The 23675-nt window shown below is 47.1% G+C and overlaps 1 protein-coding gene across 2 annotated transcripts in view; it reads left to right on the top strand.

The window, feature by feature from the left end:
- The window catches only part of Ksr1 (kinase suppressor of ras 1), a 156013-nt gene that overhangs the window by 68547 nt on the left and 63791 nt on the right, over positions 1 to 23675 (top strand). For both annotated transcript variants that reach the window (XM_042693767.1, XM_042693775.1), the window contains exon 2: positions 23213 to 23353. In XM_042693767.1, the coding sequence (XP_042549701.1) occupies positions 23213 to 23353 (141 nt within the window). The remainder of the gene's footprint in view (positions 1 to 23212; positions 23354 to 23675) is intronic.

Here is a 23675-nt window from a genome sequence, read left to right as displayed (position 1 = left end):
TCCAGGGCCTCATGCATGCAAAACAAGTACTCTACACTGAGCCACCTTCCCAGCCCTGATTGCCTCCTTTTAAGTTGTTCTCTCAGGGTCAAAGCCTGACTCAGGAGGACTTAGTATAGACTTGAGGCTTCAGGTCATAGATTTCTCTTCAGCCCCATTCAGAGTAGAGATTGAGAAGGGAAAAAAGATGGAGAAGTTCAGGCCTGTGGAGGAGGTTGGGAAGGATAGAAACAGGGAGGCTGGTGGACTCTGGGAAAGACATGTACTAGGTCCGAGTCCACAGGAAAATGTAAAAACCTAGATATGGAAGGATCCTACTCATTCTCATACCCGGAATTCTCCAGGCACAATGGCAGCAGCTAATAAAACCAGGTCCTCAGGACCTTTGGTGCTAGGATGGCCAGAGTACCTAGCCTAGAGTACCTAGTACAAGTGTTTTCTAGAGAGGCATGCTGACTTTTTGTCCATTTCCTCTTTGGGGCACAATCCAGTGGCATGAAAAGCCCAGGAGCATTCAATGATACACGTTTATAATCCTAGCTACACAAGGCTATAGGCTGGAGTTCAAGGAGGTTGAATTGTTTTGGTATATTCTGTCCTAAAAGTCAGAGAAAGGTAGCTTCTACTTTAGAAAGTCTCCATTATTTAAAACTGTTCATTGACAATGGTGAAAAGGCACAAAGCCCCTGGGCCCTAATGTCATAAACCTCAGAGCATTTCCCTCCATTCAAAGTCCAATCATTCCAGTCACACAGAACTGGCACTCAGTCCCCCAGGTCAATTCCTAAACACACTAATTAACTATGAAACTGCTTGTTACTTGAGAGACAGGTGGGCTGGGTTCAGATCCCATCTCTGACTTTTACCAGCTTCTTACTTGAGGGGATAGTGAACAGTCAGGCAGGTTATACACTGCATAGCCCTGCATTCTTTGCAAGGCTCTGCTGCGTCTGCAAGCGGGAGAGATGCCATTTTCCCACATACCCAAATGCACTGAATATGCTGCTTCTGGCTATGACCTCATGCAAGATACTTAACCTCTCTGTGCCTCAGTTTCTTCTTCTGGGAGGATGAAGGCACTCTAGGCTGTAGTGCAATGCTTAGAACAGGATCTGGCCCATGGGAAGAATTAGCCATTGTGATTCCATACATAGCAGGGGGTGAGCTGAACCTTTAGCCTTTTTCTCCACCCTGTCATCAGAGTGCTGAGTTGTTTCTTCTTAGGATATTCTTTCTTTTTTTTTTTCGGTCCGGTCGTGGGGTCTGAACTCTGGGCCTGGGCACTGTCCCTCAGCTCTTCAGCTCAAGGCTAGCGCTCTACCACTTGAGCCACAGCGCCACTTCTGGCTTTTTTCTTTTTGCTTATGTGGTGCTGAGGAATCGAACCCAGGGGCTTGAGCATGCAAGGCAAGCGCTCTACCACTGAGCCACCTTCCCAGCCCTTAGGATATTCTTTCTAAACATCCAGCTTTTCCAAGATATGGCCACTGACCCATAGGACAGCACACCTCAGTGTTTCTAGTGATCTCTTCAGAGGGAAAACAGGAGTATGTTGGGGCAAGTGACACTCCCGAGTTAGCTGGCAAGGCTTACGGTCCAGAAATTTGCCTAAATCCTCTTCCAGATGTTTGTCTTGGGGAAATACAGGCAGACTCCAGGAAGGGCCAGAGCATCTCACCTTCACCATGTATAAGTCTGCATTGGAGTGACACCCTGACTTCTCCAAAAGAACATATGGTGGAACATGCCTGTAATCCTAGCTACACAGGTAGCATAAGTGAGATTGTAGTCTGAGGCCAGCCCTGAGAACAAATGTAAGACTACTTGAAAAACAAACAAACACAGCAAGCTGGGAGCTGGTGGCTCAAGTCTGTAATCCTAGCTACACAGAAGGCTCAGATCTGAGGACTACGGTTCAAAGCCAGCCCAGTCAGGAAAGTCCGTGAGACTCTTATTTCCAATTAACCATTAGTGCTGTGGCTCAAGTGGTAGAGCACTAGCTTTGAGTTGAAGAGCTGAGGGACAGTGCTGAGCCCCATGACTGACCAAAAACCAAAACCAAAAGCAAAAAACTAAAGCAAAAAGGTCATGAGGTGTGGCTCAATTGGTAGAGCACCTGCCTACCAAGTGTGAGGCCCTGAAAACCAAAAAAACACTGAGATGACTAAATGCTTTATTCTGATTGTCATGCTCTTTAAAAGAAGTAAATCTGATATTTCTTGAAATTAGAATGAATACGTTTTATAGTTCAATGGGACAATGTCTACATAATACTACTATGTTTTCCCAAAATACTGTCATTATTTTGAGGTGTCTAGGGGTAGATTTCCTCACTGATCAGCAAGGACTCCAGCTTCAGGAGTTTTCCTGAGAGCTGATAGGCCCTTGGGTGTACCATGTGGGGGCTCTGTGTCAGTACATCTAATCTTCAAAGGATGCTAAAACTCAAAGAGATTCAAAATTCTGCTTAATACCATCGAGCTACAAAACAGCCAAATCTAACTCTGAAGGTTGGTCCTTTCTCCTCTATTCTACAGATCTGCGTGCCTTCCCTTCTTTCTGGTATTTTCTAAACCTAGGATGTTCACTCTTTTTCCATGGAAACCCCACTTCGTACTCTTTCAGTCTGAGTGATATTATTTTATTATAAAATTTGCACATGTTCTTGGTAGAAAGTACAAAAAAAGTAAAAACAGCCAGTAAGATTTCTCCACTGCAGTGTTTCTATTTTGGTATCAAATATAAACTGACCTCGAAGCTGGAAAAAAATACAGAGCTAATGCTTCAAATGTAAAAAAAGATTCTATTGTAAATGTGGTTTTCTTTTCTGAGTTGTTAACTTGCTGCACACTTAGTCACACAGGCTTTCATGTCGCTACTACTTTATGACTGGACTTGCCCTCAGTTACCTCGTGATTTCTGTCACAGATACCAGATGAGGACAACACTTCCCCATGGTTGGGTGTTTTAAGTTGCATTTCTGTGAGTCATCGAATAAAATACCCTGGCCTGGTTGGTTGGTCCTTTAAGATGAATTCCTAGAAATAGAGTCGCTGGCTCCAAGACCTCAAGTGCCACCCTAGAACTTTTTCCCTCCTGAGGAACTGTCCCTCTCAGGTCCCACTTCAGCTTGCCCATATCTGGAGCTATTTGAGGCCACTCTGCCATGTCCCCAACAACATCCATCCACCTGTTTTCACTTTATGGATGTCTGTATCATAAGGTATTGTTTTGTTCTCTATCTATTCTTTGAGATGATAGTATTGGTTGTTTTCTTGGTCTGTTGAAACAAGCTTACTGGATTCCCCCTGAACCTTTTCTGATTCCTGTCTTTTCTCTGAGGCTAGCTGTTTTCATCCTCATCTCTGAATTTCCTAACAATGTGTATAGTAAAACCTTTATTAACTTGTCAAGGTAACTTGATACCTGTAGCCCCTGCTAGGTCTTTACTTCAAAGGGATCTTACCTTTTAATTTCTGTATTTTCTGCAAGGCCTGACACTATGCTGGGTAACCCTGAGGTACTCTATATTTTTACTAGATAGATGTATAGATGGACGGACACAAACTGTTCTTAAAAAACAAAAAGTAAACAGTGGCTGGGAATGTGGCTTAGTGGTAGAGTGCTTGCCTCACATGCATGAAGTCCTGGGTTCCATTCCCTAGTACCACGTACACAGAAAAATCGGAAGTGGCGCTGGGGCTTAAGTGGTATACTGTTAGCCTTGAGCAAAAGAAGCTCAGGGACAGTGCCCAGGCCCAGAGTTCAAGCCTCAGGGCTGACAATTAAAAAAAAAAAAGATCAATAAAACCCTACCAAATAGCATGTCCCCCTCTCCTATCAGCAAAATGAATGGAATGCCTCTTCCTTTCCTCTTCTCTCCCTTCTGAACCAGAGAGGTCCTGTGGCACCTGTTGACCCAGCAAGGCAGGGGAGTGACCTGCAGAGCCAGTTAGCCTTGGTGGGAAAGTCGCATGGCTTCTCTTCAAACAGGACATCATTGGTGGCTGGCCACCCTACTTCCTGCCCTGACAAGAGCACATCGCTGCCTCTTTGACAGGTTGAGATGCGTTATTGCCAGTAACAGCCTCATAAAATCAGTACATGTAATTACAGCACATTCGGAACCCAGGAAAGCAGAAAGGAACGATTACCTACAGCCTCCCACTCGGCTCACGCAGCTGACACTGCTGCTGGCTTTTCTTTCAGACGTGTTTCCTAGGCGAACATTGACTTTTTCCGACATCGTTGTAGCCATCTGGCACGTAGCACTTTCATCCTGACTTTCTCTCTCAATAGATCAAGACAAAATAGCTTCCTATGTTTTTGTAAACCCTTTGAATGGTTTTGCAATCATTTATTGAGCAGGTTTACCATAACCTGCTTAATGGTGCTTCTGTTGTTGAGTCCTCAGGTCATTAACCTGTGCCATGCTGGAAAAATGCCTCAGTGGGGGGCCAGTCTGTGCATCCTGTTTGCTCCCTGCTTATTCCCCTCTCTTCAGTCTAGTGCCCCCTTTGCCTCTGGCTTTGTGTTTCTCAGTATTTGTGTGGCAACACATTGAGAAATGGCTTCCCTTTCCAGGAAAAAACTCAAGTTCTCAGAGTCCCCAAAAGACCACACACTGAGAGCAGTAATGCCCCATGCGGTCAGGGCTGGGGTGCTGCACACCAGCCCCAGCTCCTCTTGAGGCCAGGGGAGGCTACACCTTTGGGTGTATACCTGGCCAAGCCTTTCTGCCAATAAGACAGCCCAGAGAATAGTGGCTCCAGGTCTTTGTGGGGCTGGCAATGAACAGTTGTGTCCGTTTTCTGCTGGATCCCCAGCAGTCCCTTCATGGAATTCTGTAGGCAAATCTTGAAGGGGGCCTTCCTATGGGAGTTGCTGGACAGGAGTTTCTCCTGACTTGCTGCAGTCCCCCCACTCCTTGAAGGTGAGCTGGAGGAGCTGCATACCCATCAGCTGACAGCCAGTGACCCTCCCAAGGAGCTGTCCTGCTCCAGAGGCCAGGCTGGCCTTGTGGAGTCACATAACTGTAGCTTTATCTCTTTGTCTGACTTGTCACCCCCATTTGGGAATAGGCGTGGGGAAGTGAGTTAGCACTTTGTATACATTTTTAAACAGTGCTTAGTTTGCTAAAAAAACAAAAACAAACAAACAAAAAAAAAAACCACACAGTTGTCAGCCAGCTAAGCTGCTGCTGGCTCACACAGTGGTCCAACCTAGGCTTTCTGCTGTCCTGGTTGGGGGTGAGGGGAAGGAACCTGGCATACTGGGACCTATCCTGGCACTGCTTTTGGATTTCTGTATGACTTTTAAGTCAAAGCTGCCTTTCCTGGGCCTGTTTTCTTATTGGCCTGTTACCTATTTGTATGATATAGTTTGTTTAAGACAGTTTTACAGTTGTAACACAGGCTGGTCTTGAACTTTTGTTGTTGTTGGTGGTGGTGGTGGTGGTGGTGGTGGTGGTGGTGGTGGTCGTCGTGGTGGTCGTGGTGGTGGTTGTGGTCGTCATGGGGCTTGAATTTACCATGCCCTAGGCACTGTCCCTGAGCCTCTTTTGCACAAGGGTAGTACTCTACCACTTTAAGCCATAGCTCCACTTCCAGTTTTCTAGTGGTTAAATGGAGATAAGAGTCTCATGGACTTTCTTACCCAGGCTGGCTTTGAACTGTGATCATCAGATCTCAGCCTTCTGGAGGAGCTAGAATCACAAGCCTGAGCTACCAGCACCTGTCTTGGTCTTGAACTCTTGAGTGCTGAGATTATAGGCATGTACTCCACCACACTTAGTTTGTGAGTTGATCTTGGAAGGCCATTTTTACCTTCAAACATTGTAGGGATTGAGGATTTAAAATGTTTCAGATGACCCAGTCTGGCCAGTAACTCCTGCTAGTTGAAATGCTTGGTTGGGGCTAATTGCACAGAATGAAGGACAAGACTCACAGAGCCCTTTGGGGTCTGGCAGCCTGCTTTCAGGGCAGGTAAGCTGCCTGCCAGCTGGAGTGTTAATTAGAGTTCTGGATCTGGGTCACTTGGGAGCAGGGCATGGGAATGCAAAGCGTGTGCTGGCCTGTCTGGTGAGTGTGGCTGGGGGTTGGGCTATACTGGCCATGAGTGGACTCTTACTGCTTGCTCACCCTGACTTCTATACACAAGCAAAATCAAGTGTCAGGCAAGAGTGCTATGTGTATATCATACCTCTTTCCTTCCAAACTTATGTCAGAAGGCTAAATACGTGAAGCCCTTGCAATTGTGGGGAGCTAGCAGTAGGCCCTTCCTTGGGCTCTGCCTGCTGCTGGACAGTAAGCAAGAGAATATGGCTTGCCAGGGGCCTGTGAGCTGAGCAAGGAGTGTTGATACTGGTGGATTATCTCCCAGGTTCTGTCAGCTTCCCAAGCCTTCTAGAAGGTTCTGGCCACCTTCTGGTTAGGTACCCTGGGTGAACATCTCACAGGTGGGCACACCTGGGTTTGTGTGTGGTCGGGCAGAGGATGGGATAGGGGGAGAGGGTTATGGCAGGAAAGCATCTCCATCTGAATCAGGGGTTCGAACCTAGATGGCTTGAAGGTCAAAGCCAATATCAAGCAAGTAGGGCTGCACAGGGTATAAGCATGTGCTGGGAGTCACTTGACTCTGTGGAGACAAGTTGAGTGCTGTTGAGGTGGTTCCCTGGCCTGGTGCCCAGTATATGATCCAGACCCCAGCCATTTGGGGAGGTCTGTGTTTAAAATCTTGCATTCAGGGGCTGGGAAGGTGGCTCAGTGGTAGAGCGCTTGCCTTGCATGCCTGAGGCCCTGGGTTTGATTCCTCAGCACCACATAAGCAAAAAGAAAAAAGCTGGAAGTGGTGCTGTGGCTCAAGTGGTAGAGTGCTAGCCTTGAGCCGAAGAGCTGAGGGACAACACCCAGGCCCAGAGTTCAGGCCCCACGACCAGGCCCCCAAAAAAACAACAACAAAAGATCTTGCATTCAGCCACCAAGCCCCTAGGGAGCTGCATACTTTGGGTCTGCCTGCCATTCTTTAACCTTCTGTGAAGTGGGGTCAGTGGCAGGGTGTTTTCCCCCAGCTTTGTTGGGGGTCTGGGGTGAGTGAGTTTATGGGAAGCAGTTAAAGTAGTGCCTTGTTGGTGTAAGTGTGATTATCTGATTTCCTCAGTGAGTGTGGTGAATTTGTTGACTGGGAGGCTGGCAGCTCACCACGTCTTTCTTTAGAGATGGATCAACTCTTAGCCATAGCTTGTCCAGAGTGACAGTTCTGTCTGTACGTGTAAGAGTGTGTGTCTCTTTGAGTTGTGTCACTCAGGTCCTTGCCTTGAGAGGAGTTTCTGTCCCTGCCTGGGGCTTAGGTACTCCTTGGCCTGTTTCCTTAGGTTGACTGCGTCTCATCTCCATAGCTAGCTGGCCTGGTTTGCGTCATTCTTCTGCTTAGGCCGTGCTCTAGACTGTTCCATACAGCAATTGACCTCTCAACCTCCCAGGACTAAAATGAGGCCCAGGCAGGAACACCATCCTCCAGATGTGTGCAATCCAGCTCTACTTGGCCTCCCCAGCCTTTGCCCTATGTCAGGGAAAGTATGAGTGTAGGCTGGGATTTGCCATGTAAACATATTCATCCAGGAATGTGTTTGAGAATCTCAAAGCAAGAATCAAGTCAAGAATCCAACTACCTTCAAAGGTACCTAGATTTAGGAATTTCTTGATTTAGATGGCTGACAGTGAGTGTTAACAAAATAATCTACCCAGGCTACTGCTAAGTACTTTGCTTCCTTTTTCTCTCATTGTGCAGATGAGGAAACTGAGGCATGGAGGCAGGAGTAGCTTACTTCAAGTCCAGGCAGAGTATCAGAACCCAGATCTGCTGGACTCTCAGCCAGGCTTCTGACTGCCTCTCACTGTAGACCTCTGGCTGGCACCTCGGGATCATTTCATAGTGTTCTTCTGTGTACTGAAGGCTCAGGCAGAGTGCTTCAGCCTTTTGGTCATGGTTGTTAGAGGTTAGCTTCACTTCCTTTCCCTTCCCAGGGCTCACATTGCTTTTATCTGCTGCACTTCCACTCTTGGGTTTAGAGGGGGTTTGTTAGTTAGTTTTTTTTTTTTGGGGGGGGGTCCAATTGGGGGGCCTGAACTCTGGGCCTGGGCACTGTCCCTCAGCTCTTTGGCTCCGCTCAAGGCTAGTGCTCTACCACTTGAGCCACAGCGCCACTTCCGGCTTTTTTCTTTTTGCTTATGTGGTGCTGAGGACTCAAACCCAGGGCCTCAGGCATGCAAGGCAAGCAAGCACTCTACCACTGAGCCACCTTCCCAGCCCTAGTTTGGGTTTTTGAAGACAGAATTTAGCTATGTAGCCCAGGCTATGTAGTCCTGAGTGCTGGCATTACAGGCCTGTGCCATCGTGGCTTTATTTCTCTTTCTTTTTCATGCCATCTAAGTCCCATATTACCATATCTTGCTTTCTACTGCTCAGATAAAGTGCATCCATGGGAAAAAGTATCCAAGATTTTATAGTGGAAGATTTTATTATGGAGATGATTTTATCATGAACTAGCTAGTAGAATGGCCTTTACAAACTCTTCAGAATAGACAAGCTGTCTTTGTCAGGAAACCCCCACAACCTTCTTTCCTTAGAGTGTTTTCATCTATGATGTTAGAATTCTGCTTTCCTTTGGAAGGAGTGTGTGTTGCTATGTGACTGCTTGGTAAGAGTTGGAGATGGCACTGTTAAAGCTGTTGCCACAGTGAAGTGTGTGGCCTAGGCCATGTCACTCCGTCTCTGAGCCTTGGTTTCTCATTTCATGGGGATGTTAGTCCTTATACATTTGTGATAATGAGGTGCCATCTTCCCAAAGCTCTCCATGTCCCCTCAAATGTTGTGACTCAGTGTGAAGGATGTGGCCACATATCCATAAACATGGTTACACATGGTGTGCTTCATGGCTTGTGTCATTCATAGGTCACTTTGGTTGTTGGCTGGTATCTGGTAATGCTTGGTTGGGCCTCAGAGTACATAGTAGGTTTTAAGTGGGATTGGGGCTGATCTGCCTTTGTGGAACATCTTTTTCCATAGCAGGGAGCTTGTGTAGATCAGTAATCAAGACCATACATTCAGATACTTGCAATTTGAAGTCATCCCTAGTCACCTGGTCTCCTATCAAAGGTATGGGATAGTCTTTCCCATAGTGAAGGCTGCAGAGATAGAGAATAACTATTTACAGGGTGTCTATATTATGCCATCTATTGGCATGTAACAGTGTCTGCTCAGCCAGATTTTGAGGATGATCTTTTCCGTGTGTGTGTGTGTGTGTGTGTGTGTGTGTGTGTGTGTGTGCTGCTTGAACTTAAGACCTCACTGTTCTTACTCTGATTGCTTGCTCATGGCTGGTGCTCTACCACTTGAGCCATACCTACAGCCAATGTTTTGCTGGTTAGCTTCAGATGATTTTCACAGACTTCTTGCTTGGGCTGGCTTCAAACCAGGATCCTCAGATCTCAGCCTTCTGAATGACTATCTTTTTTTGTCATTTACACAGAGGAAATATTGGCTCAGAGATAGTCCGTCAGTTGTCCACAGTTCCTATGGAGGAGGTGAAAGTGAGTCTACGGACCTCCTTCCCCATGCATAATTGTGTGTGTGTGTGTGTGTGTGTGTGTGTTTGTGTGTGTGTGAGACGCACTTAGGGCCTGGGTGCTGTCCCTTTTCTTTTCACTACATGCTAGTGCTCTACCACATGAGCCACAGCTCTACGTCTAGCTTTTTAATTGGAAATAAGAATCTTATGAACTTTCTTGTCTGGCTTTGACTTGCAGTCCTTAGATCTCAGCCTCCTGAGTAGCTGGGTTTTCTGTATATATGTGGGCCACCAGTGCCGGCTCCCATGACTTTTTCAATTAAGATGGAGAAACCTTCCTTTCCTTTCCTCTAAGAATGGAGAGGGTAGACAGACCAGCATGGTAGGCTGACTGGAGAGGCCAAGATGAGGACTGACTGCTTTTGGCAGATGCAGCCTGTCTCTGGTCTCTTTCTGATCCACTCTGTGGGACTGTGGGGAAGAGTTGGAAGTGGTACTGTTGGGACAGCAACTTTTGCTGTTGATAATTAGGGCATCATCATCTGGGCTGTTTGCTGCCTGTAGAATGTGTGCTGCTAGGTTGGCCCAAGTTCCAGTAAATGAGACAACATACTGGACTCTGTGTAGTTGTCTGGTTTGCCGAAGAAACTCAGCACTTCAGCTTCCTGCATTCCAGGCTGCTGGGATGCCAGAAATTCCCCAACAAGCAAAAAGGAAGTCTTGTCTTTATAGTAAAAATACTAATAAAATATCTTTTGAATCTGCTCCTTCCTTTCCACCTACACTACCACTAACTAAATTACTTTTTGTTCTAATAATTTGCTGAATTGAGAGGCCTTCTTAATTGATTTTCTTGTTCCTGATTTCTCTACACCCACTTCAATCTGCCCTGTACATGGTTTCCAGAATAATTGTTCAAAAATTGAGATCTGATCACATTTCTTCCTGTGCTTCCCTCTTCATGCCTGCAAGATTGAATGTAGATATCTGGCCTTTCAGGATGCTCTAGAATGTTCCAGAACTTTCCTATGTGAGCTGGTCCTGGCTCCAAACTGACTTATTCTTCCTCCCCAGTCCTCTTTACTCTCTAACAGCGTGCTATTCCTTTTTTTTTTTTTTTTTTTTAAGTTCTTTTATGGCTCTAGTCTTTGCCCATGCTGTGTCTCAAACCTAGTATCCCCCCCACCTTTTTCTCTGTATGTGATATCCTATATCCCACCCCACCCTGCTTGACTCTTTATAAACATCATTTCCTCTCTGATGCTTTCTCACTTCACCCCACAGGATAGAGCCAGCTCCAGAGATCCTATAGTATACACAGATCTCTGCTATGGAGCCCAGGTGGCACACTCCTTATGGTGTAAGTTGTCCTGGTGGTACTGGGGTTTGAACTCAGAACCTCCCACTTGCTAGACAGACACTACCACTGGAACCGTACCTCCAGCCTCAAGAAAACAAGTCTTAAGGGTAGGTAGGTTGGACCTACTGGTAGCAGTTCATCTTGGCCATTCAGTGTGGCCTTTTTTTTTTTTTTTTTTGCTAGGCCTCTGCCTGGTTGTTCATATCTAGGTCCTTTCCAGTGTGCAAAGTTACAATTCTTCAGGTTTCCTTGTTGTAACTGAGATCAAGGAGTAAACTGGCTCACTCCATGGCTGTGTTCTGTGGGCCAGGTGAACTTCAGACAGGCACATGGAGTGTTTGAAGTGGGGGGCACAGGTTTCAGTGATAGATTGGGCCACACCTGTGGCCCCTGACACCTGAGTCAGTCCTTCCTCTCTGTTTTCCTGCAGAAGTCCTGAGCACAGAGGTCACTGTGTTAAGGGTATTTTAAAGGTAGAGAGACCTGCTGTCTGGTTCTTTCCTCTCCTCACAACCAGGCACATCTGTGGACACATCTGTCTCCTTAAGTTAGTTGGAGCAGGTTGTTATGGCTCACACAGGGCCTGGTACTAGGAGGATGATTCTTTGTGGAGTGACTGGGTGGTAGGTAGATATGCTTCTCCCCTGGTCCTTTGTGCAGGGGAGTTAGGGAGGAGGTGGACATCTTGCTTTCTCATGATTTAGTTCAGTTTGTCCAAGGACTGATGACAGAAGAGCATGTGGGCTGGGGGTTGCAGTATTGAAGCCAACCTTAGAAGTCATTTACTTCTCAAGTGACAGGTTGCTTTTCATATAGTACAGCTTATTTGGTGTTCCCTTGGCTTCTCCAGTAGATGATGTCAGGCAAACATCTGTATTTTGGATAGGTTCTTACTATGTAGCCTAGGCTGGCCTCGAACTTGTGATTCTCCTCCTGCCTCAGCTTCCTGAGTACTGGGATTATAGGTGAATCCTTTAGAGGCTCCTGACCTCCATGCGTGTGAGATGAGACTGCTGGTGTTGCTGAGAAAAGTTGGAGTCTGTCTGTCCTACTCTGCTCACATTCTGAGTTTCTCAAGCTTCTGGAGTCTCTAATCTACATCTCAACCACCAGTCTCCTTTCCCTGACTGCTGTGCTTAATCTCAGACTGTGGACTGTTATTAAATGAGGAGTCCAACTCACTGAGAAACTAGCTGATCTGTCAGTTCTTCTGAACATGGTCTCCTGGCTCTTCCTACCATCATGCCAGCCTTGGTGGGTACTCCTGCCCATCCACAAGGCCAGAAAAGGACACAGGGTTTTCTGACCTTCCCATCTGCAGCCTGTCTCCAGGTCCTAGAGTTTGGCCCTGGAGTGGAAGGCAGGGCGGGAAGCCCTATTCCCAGCTGTGGCTGCTCTCACCTCTGGCCTCCTTGGGAATGTCTCTACTTGCGGTCTGGGGCAGACTTGTTTGTTTGTATTTGAAGTTCCCCGACTCCAAGTTTGACGTCAAGGCAGGATGGCTGGTGGGAGGCTCGGCAGGGAGGTTGTCTCTGCACAAATGCACATGTCTGGCAGCATCCTCAGAAGAACCCATGAGGATGAGCTGGGCAAGGGACAGCTGTTGTGAAATACCCCTCCTGAAGATCAGGTCGCTTCTCCTTTCTCCTTTCCTTGCCCCTCTGTCCTCCGTGCTCTCTTAGTCTGTGCCTTGTCTGTTCATGTCAGCTGTTCTGGGGACCCTTGGGTGCTTGGCAGTGCTCTGAGCACAGGGCTGAGTCTAGATCAAGCACTGTGGTCAGCCTGCGCCTGTGCGTGGAGCTTCCAGAGCACTCCTCACATTCCCAGAAGTCATTTTGTAACATGGGCTATGGCAGCCACACCAGGCTGCTTAGCTGACCGGGTTGGCAGGAAGTTCCTGGAAGCACACTCCAGCTTTGGTTGGGGAGGATGTGAGGGAACATCCTGAGGCCCAGGCAGGGCAGCCCTGGGTGGGGAAGGGGTGGCAGTTTCAGGGCCCATGAAGGGAAGGAAGACTGGATGAAATCCAGAGGTTTAGGAGATAAAGAGATTTGGCACTAGTAAAGATTGCTGTGGGTATCTACTTAAGATGTGGTTCTAAGCCAGCTGCTTATAGGCTGAGTTATGCAGGAGGCTGAGTTCTGAGAGTTGAAGTTTGAAGCCAGCCTGGTTAAAAAGTTTGAGACTCTTATCTCCAGTTAGCCACCAAAAAGCCAGAAGTGGATCTGTGGCTTAAGTGGTAGATCACTAGCCTTGAGTGAAAAAGCTCGGACAGTGCACACAGTCTACTTGGGAGGAAGTTGACAGGGCATCTGGTGAGCTTAGAGTTAGTCCAGAACCCATATCTGCCAGCTAAAAGATGTAGTCAATAGAAGAGTAGGATGGTCATGCAGGTGCTTCACCTAACATACAAAGCATACTGACACCTTGAAAGAGGTGGCTAGTTTTAATGAATTCAGTGCTGATTAGGAGGGGGACAGGAGTTGGGTGTAATCCAAGGGTGGGTTATTGCAAATCAGGACCAGAGGTAGTGGTCCAGTTGGAAGCCTAGACTGGGATGTAGCTCGCACAAGGCCCTGGGTTTGATCTCCAGCAATGCAAGTAGGAAGCCTGGCATTTATTCACAGGATTAGTTGCCTGGAAAGACAGAGCATTGCTAGATTTGTGTTGCAATAGAGGCAGCCCTTACCTCATGACATCCTGCTTATATTGGCCAGGACAAATGAGAAGAGCTGAGGGAAGTTGGTAGCAGGAGTTGTTTTGGGAGTTGGTGTGGTACACAAGCACAGGATATTGGACCGAATCCTCTTACCCTTGTAATTAAATGTTGTAAAGCTTTGGTGCCTTGGTGTTTTTATTAGTAAGAAGGGAATAATAAAGTACTGCTACACATAGCATCAGTTTAACACCTATGGTTGTACATGTGAGTAAGTGACAAGCAGCAGCTTGTCATTGTGCTAGGATGGACTCAGAATTGCACATACTGCTGCTTAGAGGGTCTTTTAGCCAGTGGGGGAGCCAATCCAAATTTCAACATAGCTCTGCTTTTCTCTACTCAATACTGAGTACACAGTTCTGCCTGTTAAGAGTCTGTAAGGGTCTGCGAAGCTTCTGTGTATACATGACTGTATCTAGTAGGAGAAAGGACTGGGGTTGTGTGAAAACCGGGTTATGTGCTGCCAAAGTCCTATTCTATTTCCTGCCTCCTGGAATTGTCATTGAGAAACTACTATGTCTTTGGAGGAGGTAGTTAATACTTCTGAGTTGATGATCTTCCTAAAAGGGAACTGCCTCTCAACCTGAGAATCTGGAGTTGATCTCAGTCTGTGCCTGGGATCCATCTGTCCATTTGTACCCCAGCATCTGTCACCAGGGATGAAACCGCCTGTTCTTCTTTTGAGACATGATGACTGGTATCATGGAGATGATTGTGTCTAAGATGGCCACTGTCTGAGTGAAGATGAGGTTCACAGTGTCTGGCCACTTGCCTGGCACAGATCATGAACTTGTGAATTCCTCTACAGAAAGGATCTCTACAGCCTAGACCCTGCAGCTTTAGGGTAGAGCTGACTTTGCTTGCTAAGTCAGCTGTCTAAGAAAATGTATTTTCTGCAAGGTGTGAGAAAGCATAGGTTACCTAGGGAGGTATGATTCAGATAACACACACTAAAGGTCTTTGTGCTTCTCCTTGCTGATGTGTTCCTGTGGTGAGCAGGAGTGACACTCATGGGATCCTGGACATCGACAAAGTATGGAGGACAAAAGCTGGGGTCTGTAGAGTGCAGCAGTGCTGTAGAACGTATATGATGCTCTCCATTTGTAAGTGGGAAGCTAAGAGGAGGTAAATTAGTTTTCTGTCCTTCTACCCACATGGCAGACCTTAGGTCTACCTGGTTACCAACCTAGTGCCTTGGATGGGGGCGGGGGCCATGGTTAGGATAGTTCATAAGTGGCCTAAGTAGACAGACCAGGTACTGGTGGTAAACGAGAAGCATGGGCACCCTGTGCTTGTGGGTAGTATATTTGCCCATCATTACCACTGTGCTACCCAGCTATCTTATGATAGTGTCTATTTCCAATCAGCCATCCTGTGATAGTCCTTGGGAATACTAGCACTCTACCACTTTGAGCAACAGCTCCACTTCCGGTTTTTGAATGTTTAATTGGAGATAAGAGTCTCATGTGGACTTTTCTGCCCAGGCTGGCTTTGAACTGCAATCCTCAGATTTCAGCCTCCTGAGTAGCTAAGAATACACCTGGCCCTGCATTGCTATTCTCCTTGGGAAGTAGAGCAGCCTCCACTGGGCTGTGCTCTTGCTGAGGGGTCCAGAAGCCTCCATACAGGCCTAGCCTCAGAAGCATAGTTCTCCAAGTCATAGGCCCCTAGCTTGGGTGAGCCTAGCCTCCTAGATCACTGTGATCCTGGGTCACTTGTCACATCTACCAGGCCATCCTAGGGGCTAAACTCTAAGATCTACACAACCAACTGAGGGGAGGCAAATGTGGGCTAAAAAGTTTGGGTGACAAGGAAAAAGAGTTTCTGAGATGTAACATTCTGTGTATCTGGGGTCTATGAGCAAATCAGATGTATGGGCCTCCGTGTTGCTGGCATCCCAGAGTACCTGGAGCTGCTTCCTTTCCCAGCAGGAGTTTCTCCCTCTCAGTGGCTAGTGATTCCAGTGTCAGCCCTATAGATCATCTGCTCTGCTGGGCCCACCCTCCTCAGGGATACTTCACAAGCCTCACCTTCACCAGAGCAATTCCTGACAGCTTCTGTTTGGGAAGTTCCTGTCCAGATCATGCCTGGAGCAACTGGGGTGGCAGATCGCTAGGGATGGCAGGTTGGTATGGGTGCAGGTGCTCATCAAGGCAAGAATGTTCCCAGAGTTTATGCCACTCCACTCCAGTCATGTTGCCTGTTGCTGAAGGTGAGAGCCCCAAGGAATGTAAGGGTTCAGAGTTTGCCAAGTGAACCAGGGTGAGCCAGGTCTTAGCCCTCCCACGTTTAGAACAAATATATCTGATGCGCAAGTTTCAGTATCAGCCTTCAAGGCCAGTGTCAGAGTTCAAAGTCTTCCTTAGCCTCATATCAAGAGATGGGTATGATTCCACCCATCTAGTCCCTCCTGCCCAGGAGGTAATAAAAGAAGACTTGAAGACAGATTGATATGAGTACCACCTACCACAACCACCACAGAGTAGGCATTTTGCTGAACATTTTCATGGATACTTTTCTCATGTAAATCTTTATACTAGCCTTTCAGGTGGATCAATCTTATTTTACAGGTAGGAAAACAGATGCAGCTGGATTTGGTAATCCCAGAACTCGGGAGGCTGAAGCAGGAGAATCCTGACATTGAGACTCAATTAATCGATCTACATAGTGAGATCCTATCTCAATTCCCCTTCTGTTCCCACCCCCTCCCCCCACCAAAGAAACTAAATCTGACACTTGAAGTTTCATTGCTGTGATCGCCCACATAGGGCGTATGCATCCAGGGGCTTTGAAGCTGTCCTGCAGCGTTGAGAGTGAGAGTTCTTTCTAGTGGAGCTGTGTAGCCCAGGTAACCAACAATAGTGACATAGGCCCCCATACTTTTCTGGCTTTTTCCAAGAACTTTTGTCTGTAGCGGCTCACATGGCCCTGACCTCTGAAATGGCACTATTGTTCTAGGTGGTGAGGACAAAGCTGAGCTAAGCAGTTTCTCCATCTTCGACCTTTAATGTCAGCTGGTCTTGCAGCCCAAGAGTCTTAGTGAGTGTGTGCTGTGTACCAAGTATCAGGCTGTACCCAGACGTCTGTAGGCCGGCTTGAAACTCTTCTGTTGTCTGGAAACCAGGCTGGGTGTAGGGCAGGGCAGGGGACAAGCTGAAGGGAAAGAACAAGTGAGTTGGTGGAGACCTCAGTTCCTGCCCAGCCTCTGTCAGCATCCTAATAACGCCCCCTGGTGCTGCTGGAACTTCACCACTGGAACCTCAGGTGCTTTTCTATTCTGGAAAAATTTATATCTTGTGGTTTTTGTGGTGAAGAGAAAATGATGCTGCCAACGAAAGGGCCCCTGTCAGGCCCCCAGGCTGAGCTGGCAGGCCCTGCTGCGGTTTCTCTGGGAAAGTGGCCCTTTGGTGCTTCTGAGATTGCTACAACTTTCTGAAAAGTGAGAGCGGCTCCATTTTGCTGTGATGGGGGTGCAGGGGGCTGAGTACTGAGTACTGCAGTGTTTCATGCCCCTAAGCAGAGCCCAGATCTGTAGAGAGCAGTCATAGCGCCCCAGTCATCCCTGCTCCTCTCACTCATTTTCTAGGTGCAGTGGTCAGTCACTTCAGATTCTGTGCATCCTGCCTGTCCTTCGGTCTGCTTGGGGCATCTTAGCAGAGATCTCCCAATAGTCTTCAAGAAAGGGTAGGCTAGGGATATAGTTCAGTGGTAGAGTGTGGCATGCTTGAGGCTGTGGTTTAATTTCTGAGGACTGAAAAAAAAGAAAAAGAAAAAAAGAATAAACAATAGTGATGGCTGGGAAGTTGGCTCAGTGGTAGAGCGCTTGCCTTGCATGCCTGAGGCCCTGGGTTCGATTCCTCAGCACCATATAAGCAAAAAGAAAAAAAAAGCTGGAAGTGGCTCTGTGGCTCAAGTGGTAGAGTGCTAGCCTTGAGCTGAAGAGCTGAGGGACAGCGCTCAGGCCCAGAGTTCAGGCCCCACAACCAGACCAAAAAAAAAAAAAAAAACAATAGTGATAACAAGCAATCCCCACATCTTTACTGGGGAATTTGTTCCTGGTTTTGTGGGGGGGGGCGGTGTATGTGTGTGGGTGTGTGCGTGCATGAGTGCGCGCGCGCATGCACACACGCGCTGGTCTTGGGGTTTCAACTCAGGCTCTCATGCTCTTACTTGGCCTTATCCACTCAAAGCTGGTGTTTCTACTACTTCAGCCACATCTCGTCCACTTCTGGGTGTGTGCGTGTGAGTGTGTGCGCGTGCGCGCGCGCGCGCGCGCGCGTGTGTGTGTGTGTGTGTGTGTGTGTGTTTGTATGTGCCCGTGCATTGAGGCTTGAACTTAGGTTCTAGATACTGTCCCTGAGCTCTTCCCCACCCCCACCCTCCCTCAAGTGCTCTACCACTTGAGCCACAGTTCTGCTTCTGGCTTTTCTCTCTTTTTTTTGCAGGGAGAGGGTACATAATTGGAAATAGAGTCTCATGGACTTTCCTTCCCAAGCTGGCTTCAAACTGTGATCCCCAGATCTCAGTTTCCCCAGTAGCTAGGATTACAGGCATAGGTCATTGGTGCCCAGCTTGTTCTAGTTTTTGAGATGCTCAAACTCCTGACTTGTCACTTGTCCAATTAGTGATTTGTTTCCCAAGCCATTTTGATAAGCACATGTGTCTGACTAGGCTCCAAAATGTATCAATGTTCCCTTTTCCATCCATTTTACCAAAGTTTTAAAATAACAAACAGCAAACCAGTGCATTGTGCAGACTGCTGAGGTTCTAGTGGTGATCAGGAGTGCAGACCTAGCCTCTAGCCTCCCAGAGTCCACAACCTTAAAGAAGAAAGCAGCGATAGTGGCACTGTAGCTCAAAGTGGTAGAGCACTAGCCTTGTGCTGAAGAGCTCAGGGACAGCACCCAGGCCCAGAGTTCAAGCCCCATGACAAAAAAGAAGAAAGAAAGAAAGAGAGAGGGGTTGAGGGAGGAAGCAAGCAAGCAAGTAAGCAGACACGAGAAATGAGATCTGTGATCATTTCAGGGAAATTCCTGTAGGAAGAGGTGTCTAAGCCAACCTCAGCTGGTTTCCCTAGGAAGATCCTGCCTGGCACAAGGTAGGGGCTGAAAAGAGCCAGGCAGGTTAGAGAGGCTGAATTGCTAGCTCTATCTGAGGTTAGAATAACCAGCCATGGCCAAAGCCCAGTGTGGAATGGATGTGGAATTGCTCCTAGAGTTCTGCCCCGTGCTGGTGATAGATGTTATTGCTGTTTCTCTTAGTGCCAGGCCAGCCTCTTTGGTTGATACAGTTTTGAGTTTGCACAGCTATTTGATTCATAGGCCTGCCTTAGGTCAGCCCTTTGAAATTGTGACTTGGGAGCGGTTTGGAATGAAGGGGAGGACTGGCTGCTTCCTTCCTTCTTGGTCACGTGCATAGGCAGGTGGGGACAGAAATGAGTGGGGTGGACACTGGCTGGCTCTGATATAGAACATGGAGACCTAGCTTGTCATTTGGGGGTTTCCATATCTTCAGTATGATCTGGTCACTCTTGTTTTGCAGATGAGTGAACTGAAACCCAAAAAATAAATTCACTTCCTGAAAGACAAACAGCCGGGTAACTAGCAGATTTGGATCTGCTCATCTCAGAAGTATGTGTTCTGACCATTCCTGTGAGAGACTGCTTTGAAGGTGTTAGCTTGTATAAGGCTGCTGTGGTCCAGGCTGTTAGAGTCACAAGAAGAAAGCAGAAATCCTCACTTGGGGGCAGGGGAAGCCTTGATGAAGAGATGGCCCACTGGGCAGAAAGGACAATTTAAGCTGAGGCCAGCAGTGTAGAAAACTAGGCCAGTAATTGAGGAATAGCTGTTGGGTGGGTAAGTGTCTCGGGGACTGGATGGGGCAGAGAAGGGATAGGAATGGAGATGAGCCTGGGAATGGAGGCTGAGGCCCAGATTTTAGAATTTGTCTCAGGGAGGGATGTGGATTGAAGACTGAAGGAAAGACCAGAGTGCCCTACCTCATGTACTAGATGAAGGTGACCTTCATGCCCTCAAGATGTTCCCAGGTGGACAGCAAATTAACTTCTTACACATAAGAAGTTGTGAGCCTCTGCAGAGAGATTTTTGGGCAGAAATGCCCTGGGTTTGGGCTGGGAAGGTGGCTCAGCGGTAGAGTGCATGCCTTGCAAGCATGAGGCCCTGGGTTCGATTCCTCAGCACCACATAAACAGAAAAAGCCGGAAGTGGCGCTGTGGCTCTAGTGGTAGAGCGCTAGCCTTCAGCTGAAGAGCTGAGGGACAGCGCCCAGGCCTAGAGTTCAGGCCCCATGACCGGCAAAAAAAAAAGCAATGCCCTGGGTTTGTCTGTGAGCTGGTACTGGCACTGAACTTCAAAACTGCAACTGACTGGAATCGTTTTGATTCTGACTCAGTGTTCCCATGTGCTAACAAACCCTCTTGGCAACCTGCCGTAGCAGAATTTGCAGCTTGGGATCTTCAGAAAGATGGCCAGTGACTCCTAGTGGGCTGAGTACTGATAAGATCCAACTACCTTTTCTTTTTTTTTTTTTTGAGAGAGAGTCTTACTATGTAGCCCAGGCTGGCCTCCAACTATATATCCTCCTGCCTCAGCCTGCTGGAATGATAGGTATGCACTACTGAACTTTACTTCCAAACTACTTTTTGAAGGCAATTTCAGTTAGTGGTGTGGAACTTCGTTGTCATTATAGGTCTCATTTCCCATCTACATTCCCCTTTACCTTACCACACAGGTTCTTTCCCTGGGGTCTGTAGATGGAATGAAGTGATTTTAAAAAGAGAATACACTATGTTTTTGTTAAATTTTAATTCAGCCTAGTAGAGGTAATAAGGTACAGTTGGCAAACACCTGTGACTTGGGGGCTGGTGGGAACCCCAGCAGGTAATTTTCATACCACAGGACAATTGTGGAGCTATCTGAACAAGCTGTTTATGCCTGCTATAACTTCAAAACTACAGTGATTAGACTTGATGCTAATGTCATTTAATACTTCAGTAGAGATTTAACACAATAAGCCTATTTGCCCTATCATATTTAAGGAAATTTTTGATGAGTATATTTAATATACAGTAGAAAGTTGGAATTTGCAGGTACGTGGTTCCAAGGAGACCACTGGTGGAGGAAAAACTGAGTGCTCTGGACGTGCAGAGTTCAGAGCTATACTACAGATGCTTAATTCATTTTCCCCATAATGCCACCTGAAAACTTGTAGCTTTTCAACAAACCTAAAATTTTCACTTCATCTCTTCAAAGCACCCTCATTTTTGCCTTGCTTTTGGAGTAGCATTTGCTCTTTTTGGAAGGCACATTTTCATAAAATTAAAGCCAGAGAAACATGCAGGAAATCAGACATTTGAAACACACTTGACATGAACACAGAACAGACAGAGTGAACTTCGTAATGTATACGTGAGAAATAAAAAATTTGGTTTGGAAATTTCTTTTGATTTTAAAGTTTTTTAAAGTTATCTTTGGACTTCATTTTGTCAAAACCATGTGGAATAAGTCTTTATAAGGCAGGCATATTGAAACTGATTTTCTTTATAATCACAATTTTTTTTTTTTTTTTTTGGCCAGTCGTAGGGCCTAAACTCCGGATCTGGGAACTGTCCCTCAGCTCTTCAGCTCAAGGCCAGCACTCCTACCACTTGAGCCTCAGCCCCACTTCTGGCTTTTTCTGCTTATATGGTGCTGAGGAATCGAACCCGGGGCCTCATGCATGCAAGGCAAGCACCCTACCACTGAGCCACCTTCCAAGCCCCTATTTTTTAAATTTAAAAGTATTGTTCTTTGAAAGAGAGTGGGCCTCCTCAAACCACCAAAGGGGCCATTGACTAATGGTTATAAGCTTCTGTCCTAATTGGAAGTTGGGGGCCTTTCTAAATATTTGTGATTTAAAATCATTTGCTATGGCTAGGCACCAATGGTTATTCCTATAATCCTAGCTACTCAGGAGACTAAGATCTGAGGATAGAGTTTTGAAGCCAGCCTGGGCAGGAAAGTCCGTGAGACTTTTATCTCCAATTAACTATCAAAAAGCCTAACATGGAGCTGTGGCTCAAGTGGTAAAGCACGAGCCTTGAGAAAAACAATAGAAGCAACAACAAAAAAAAAAACAGTTCAAGGAGAGTGCCTAGGCCCTAAGTTTAAGCCTTAGTACTGGCAGGTGCACACATGCACGCATGTACGCGCACACACACACACACACACACACAAATTGCTATTACTATTAATTATTTAAGTCTATGACATTGTTAATATATAGTTCCCTGCAAAGAACTGTATTTGAGATCTTTATAGATAGAAGGGAAAGGAATGAGTTAACCAGGCACAAAGAGGGGCAGCTGGGCCTGAGGGTCTCCAAGAGCTGGGTTCCCAGACTCTGAGGTTGTTGCTTGCCTTATAGTTACACTGGAAGTTACCATGCTGGATGCCACTGAAGTCTTGTTGCCATCTCAGGTGTGCTCAGGGCTGCCTCTGGGGCCCTGCATCTTAGCTGAGCAGTCCGCTGGGCTCCCGGCTGTCTTAGGTGTGGCTTACATTGCTGAAGGAGTCTGCTCAGCAGCCTCTGCTTAGAATGATCTCCCCTCTTTTTAACCTGTTCTTAGCTGTGTCCTCCTTGGATGTCTTGTCCCCACCTACATGTTCTTCAATCCTGGTCAGAACCTAAAGCTTTGTCTGAGCTTTACCTAGGTCAAGCTGTCCTTGTTCCAACATAATCTTGAGTCTTCCGAAAGTCTGGACAGGCTTCCCTTGGAAAGACTCACATGCCTGGAATTTGCTTATATGTCAGGATGTGTACTTCTCAAAGCCCACTTGAAAATGGGAGTCCAGGGCTCCTACTAGTACTGCCCCTACCCAGTAGTCATGTCCACTATGTCAGGTGCTCACTGTGTGCTGCTGCTGAGCTAAGAGCTTGTCTCTTTTTAACCTCTCCAAGAGGGAGTGAGAATTTCTATTATTATCCTCATTTTGTAAGTGAGGGAGTGGGGGAACTGATTCTTTCTTGGTAGTTGGGTGAGGGTTAAGTAACTTGTCCAAGGCCATAGAACTAGAACCAGAATAACTTGGTGGATTTTTTTTTTTTTTTTTGGTTGATTGTGGAGCTTGAACTCTGGGCTTGGGCGCTATCCCTGCGCTGTTCAGCTCAAGGTGAGCACTCTACCATTTGAACCACAGTGCCACTTCCAGTTTTCTAGTGGTTTATTGGAGATAAGTCTCATGGACTTTCCTGCATGGGCTGGCTTTGAACTGTGATCCTCAGATCTCAGCCTCCTGAGTAACTAGGATTGTAGGAGTGAGCCACCAGTGCCCAGGCTAGCTTTGTGGATTTTAAACTAAGCTATCTGATCTAGGAGGTTTAGGGAATCCTCCTGGCACCCCAAGCTCCCATGGACCACTTCCGGTCCATCCTTTTCCTAGCCCTGCCCTTTCCATTTGTGACCTTACTGTTGTGGGCATGGTGGCAAGGGGGTCCTGGAATGTGTTCAGGCTGCCACATGCTTGAGCCACCAGTCACTTTGGCCTCTTGTCTCTTGGATTTCTTGCAGGCAAAGCTGGTGCGGTACATCTGTAAGCAGCGGCAGTGCAAACTGAGTGTGGCCCCCAGTGACAGGACTGCAGAGCTCAACAGCTACCCACGATTCAGCGACTGGCTATACACCTTCAATGTGAGGCCCGAGGTGGTGCAGGTATGCAATAGACTCAAGCTGAAGACCAGAGAGGGAGGGACCGGATGAGGACCTCCCCTACACACACACACACACACACACACACACCTCAGAGCTAGCTTCACATGGCTAAGCCTCTGGTGGAATGCTCTGTTGGGAAGGGAACATGGTTGATGGGGTAGGAGGACAGGGTGAATGTGGTTGGTGCTATTGTTTTATAAACTGCACAGTCTGAGGACATGGGTCATTTATTTGCTCTCCTCGTCATGACAACAGCTACCTTTCCTGGAAGCTTTGGCTGTGTGGCAGTCTCTGTGCTAAACACTAAAAACATAATTCTCAT

Source organism: Dipodomys spectabilis, unplaced genomic scaffold (assembly GCF_019054845.1).
Source record: "Dipodomys spectabilis isolate Male_0828 unplaced genomic scaffold, ASM1905484v1 ptg000004l, whole genome shotgun sequence".
Lineage (NCBI taxonomy): Eukaryota > Metazoa > Chordata > Mammalia > Rodentia > Heteromyidae > Dipodomys > Dipodomys spectabilis.
The sequence above is the reverse complement of the archived record's forward strand: the minus strand, read 5'-3'. Positions and strand labels throughout refer to the sequence as shown.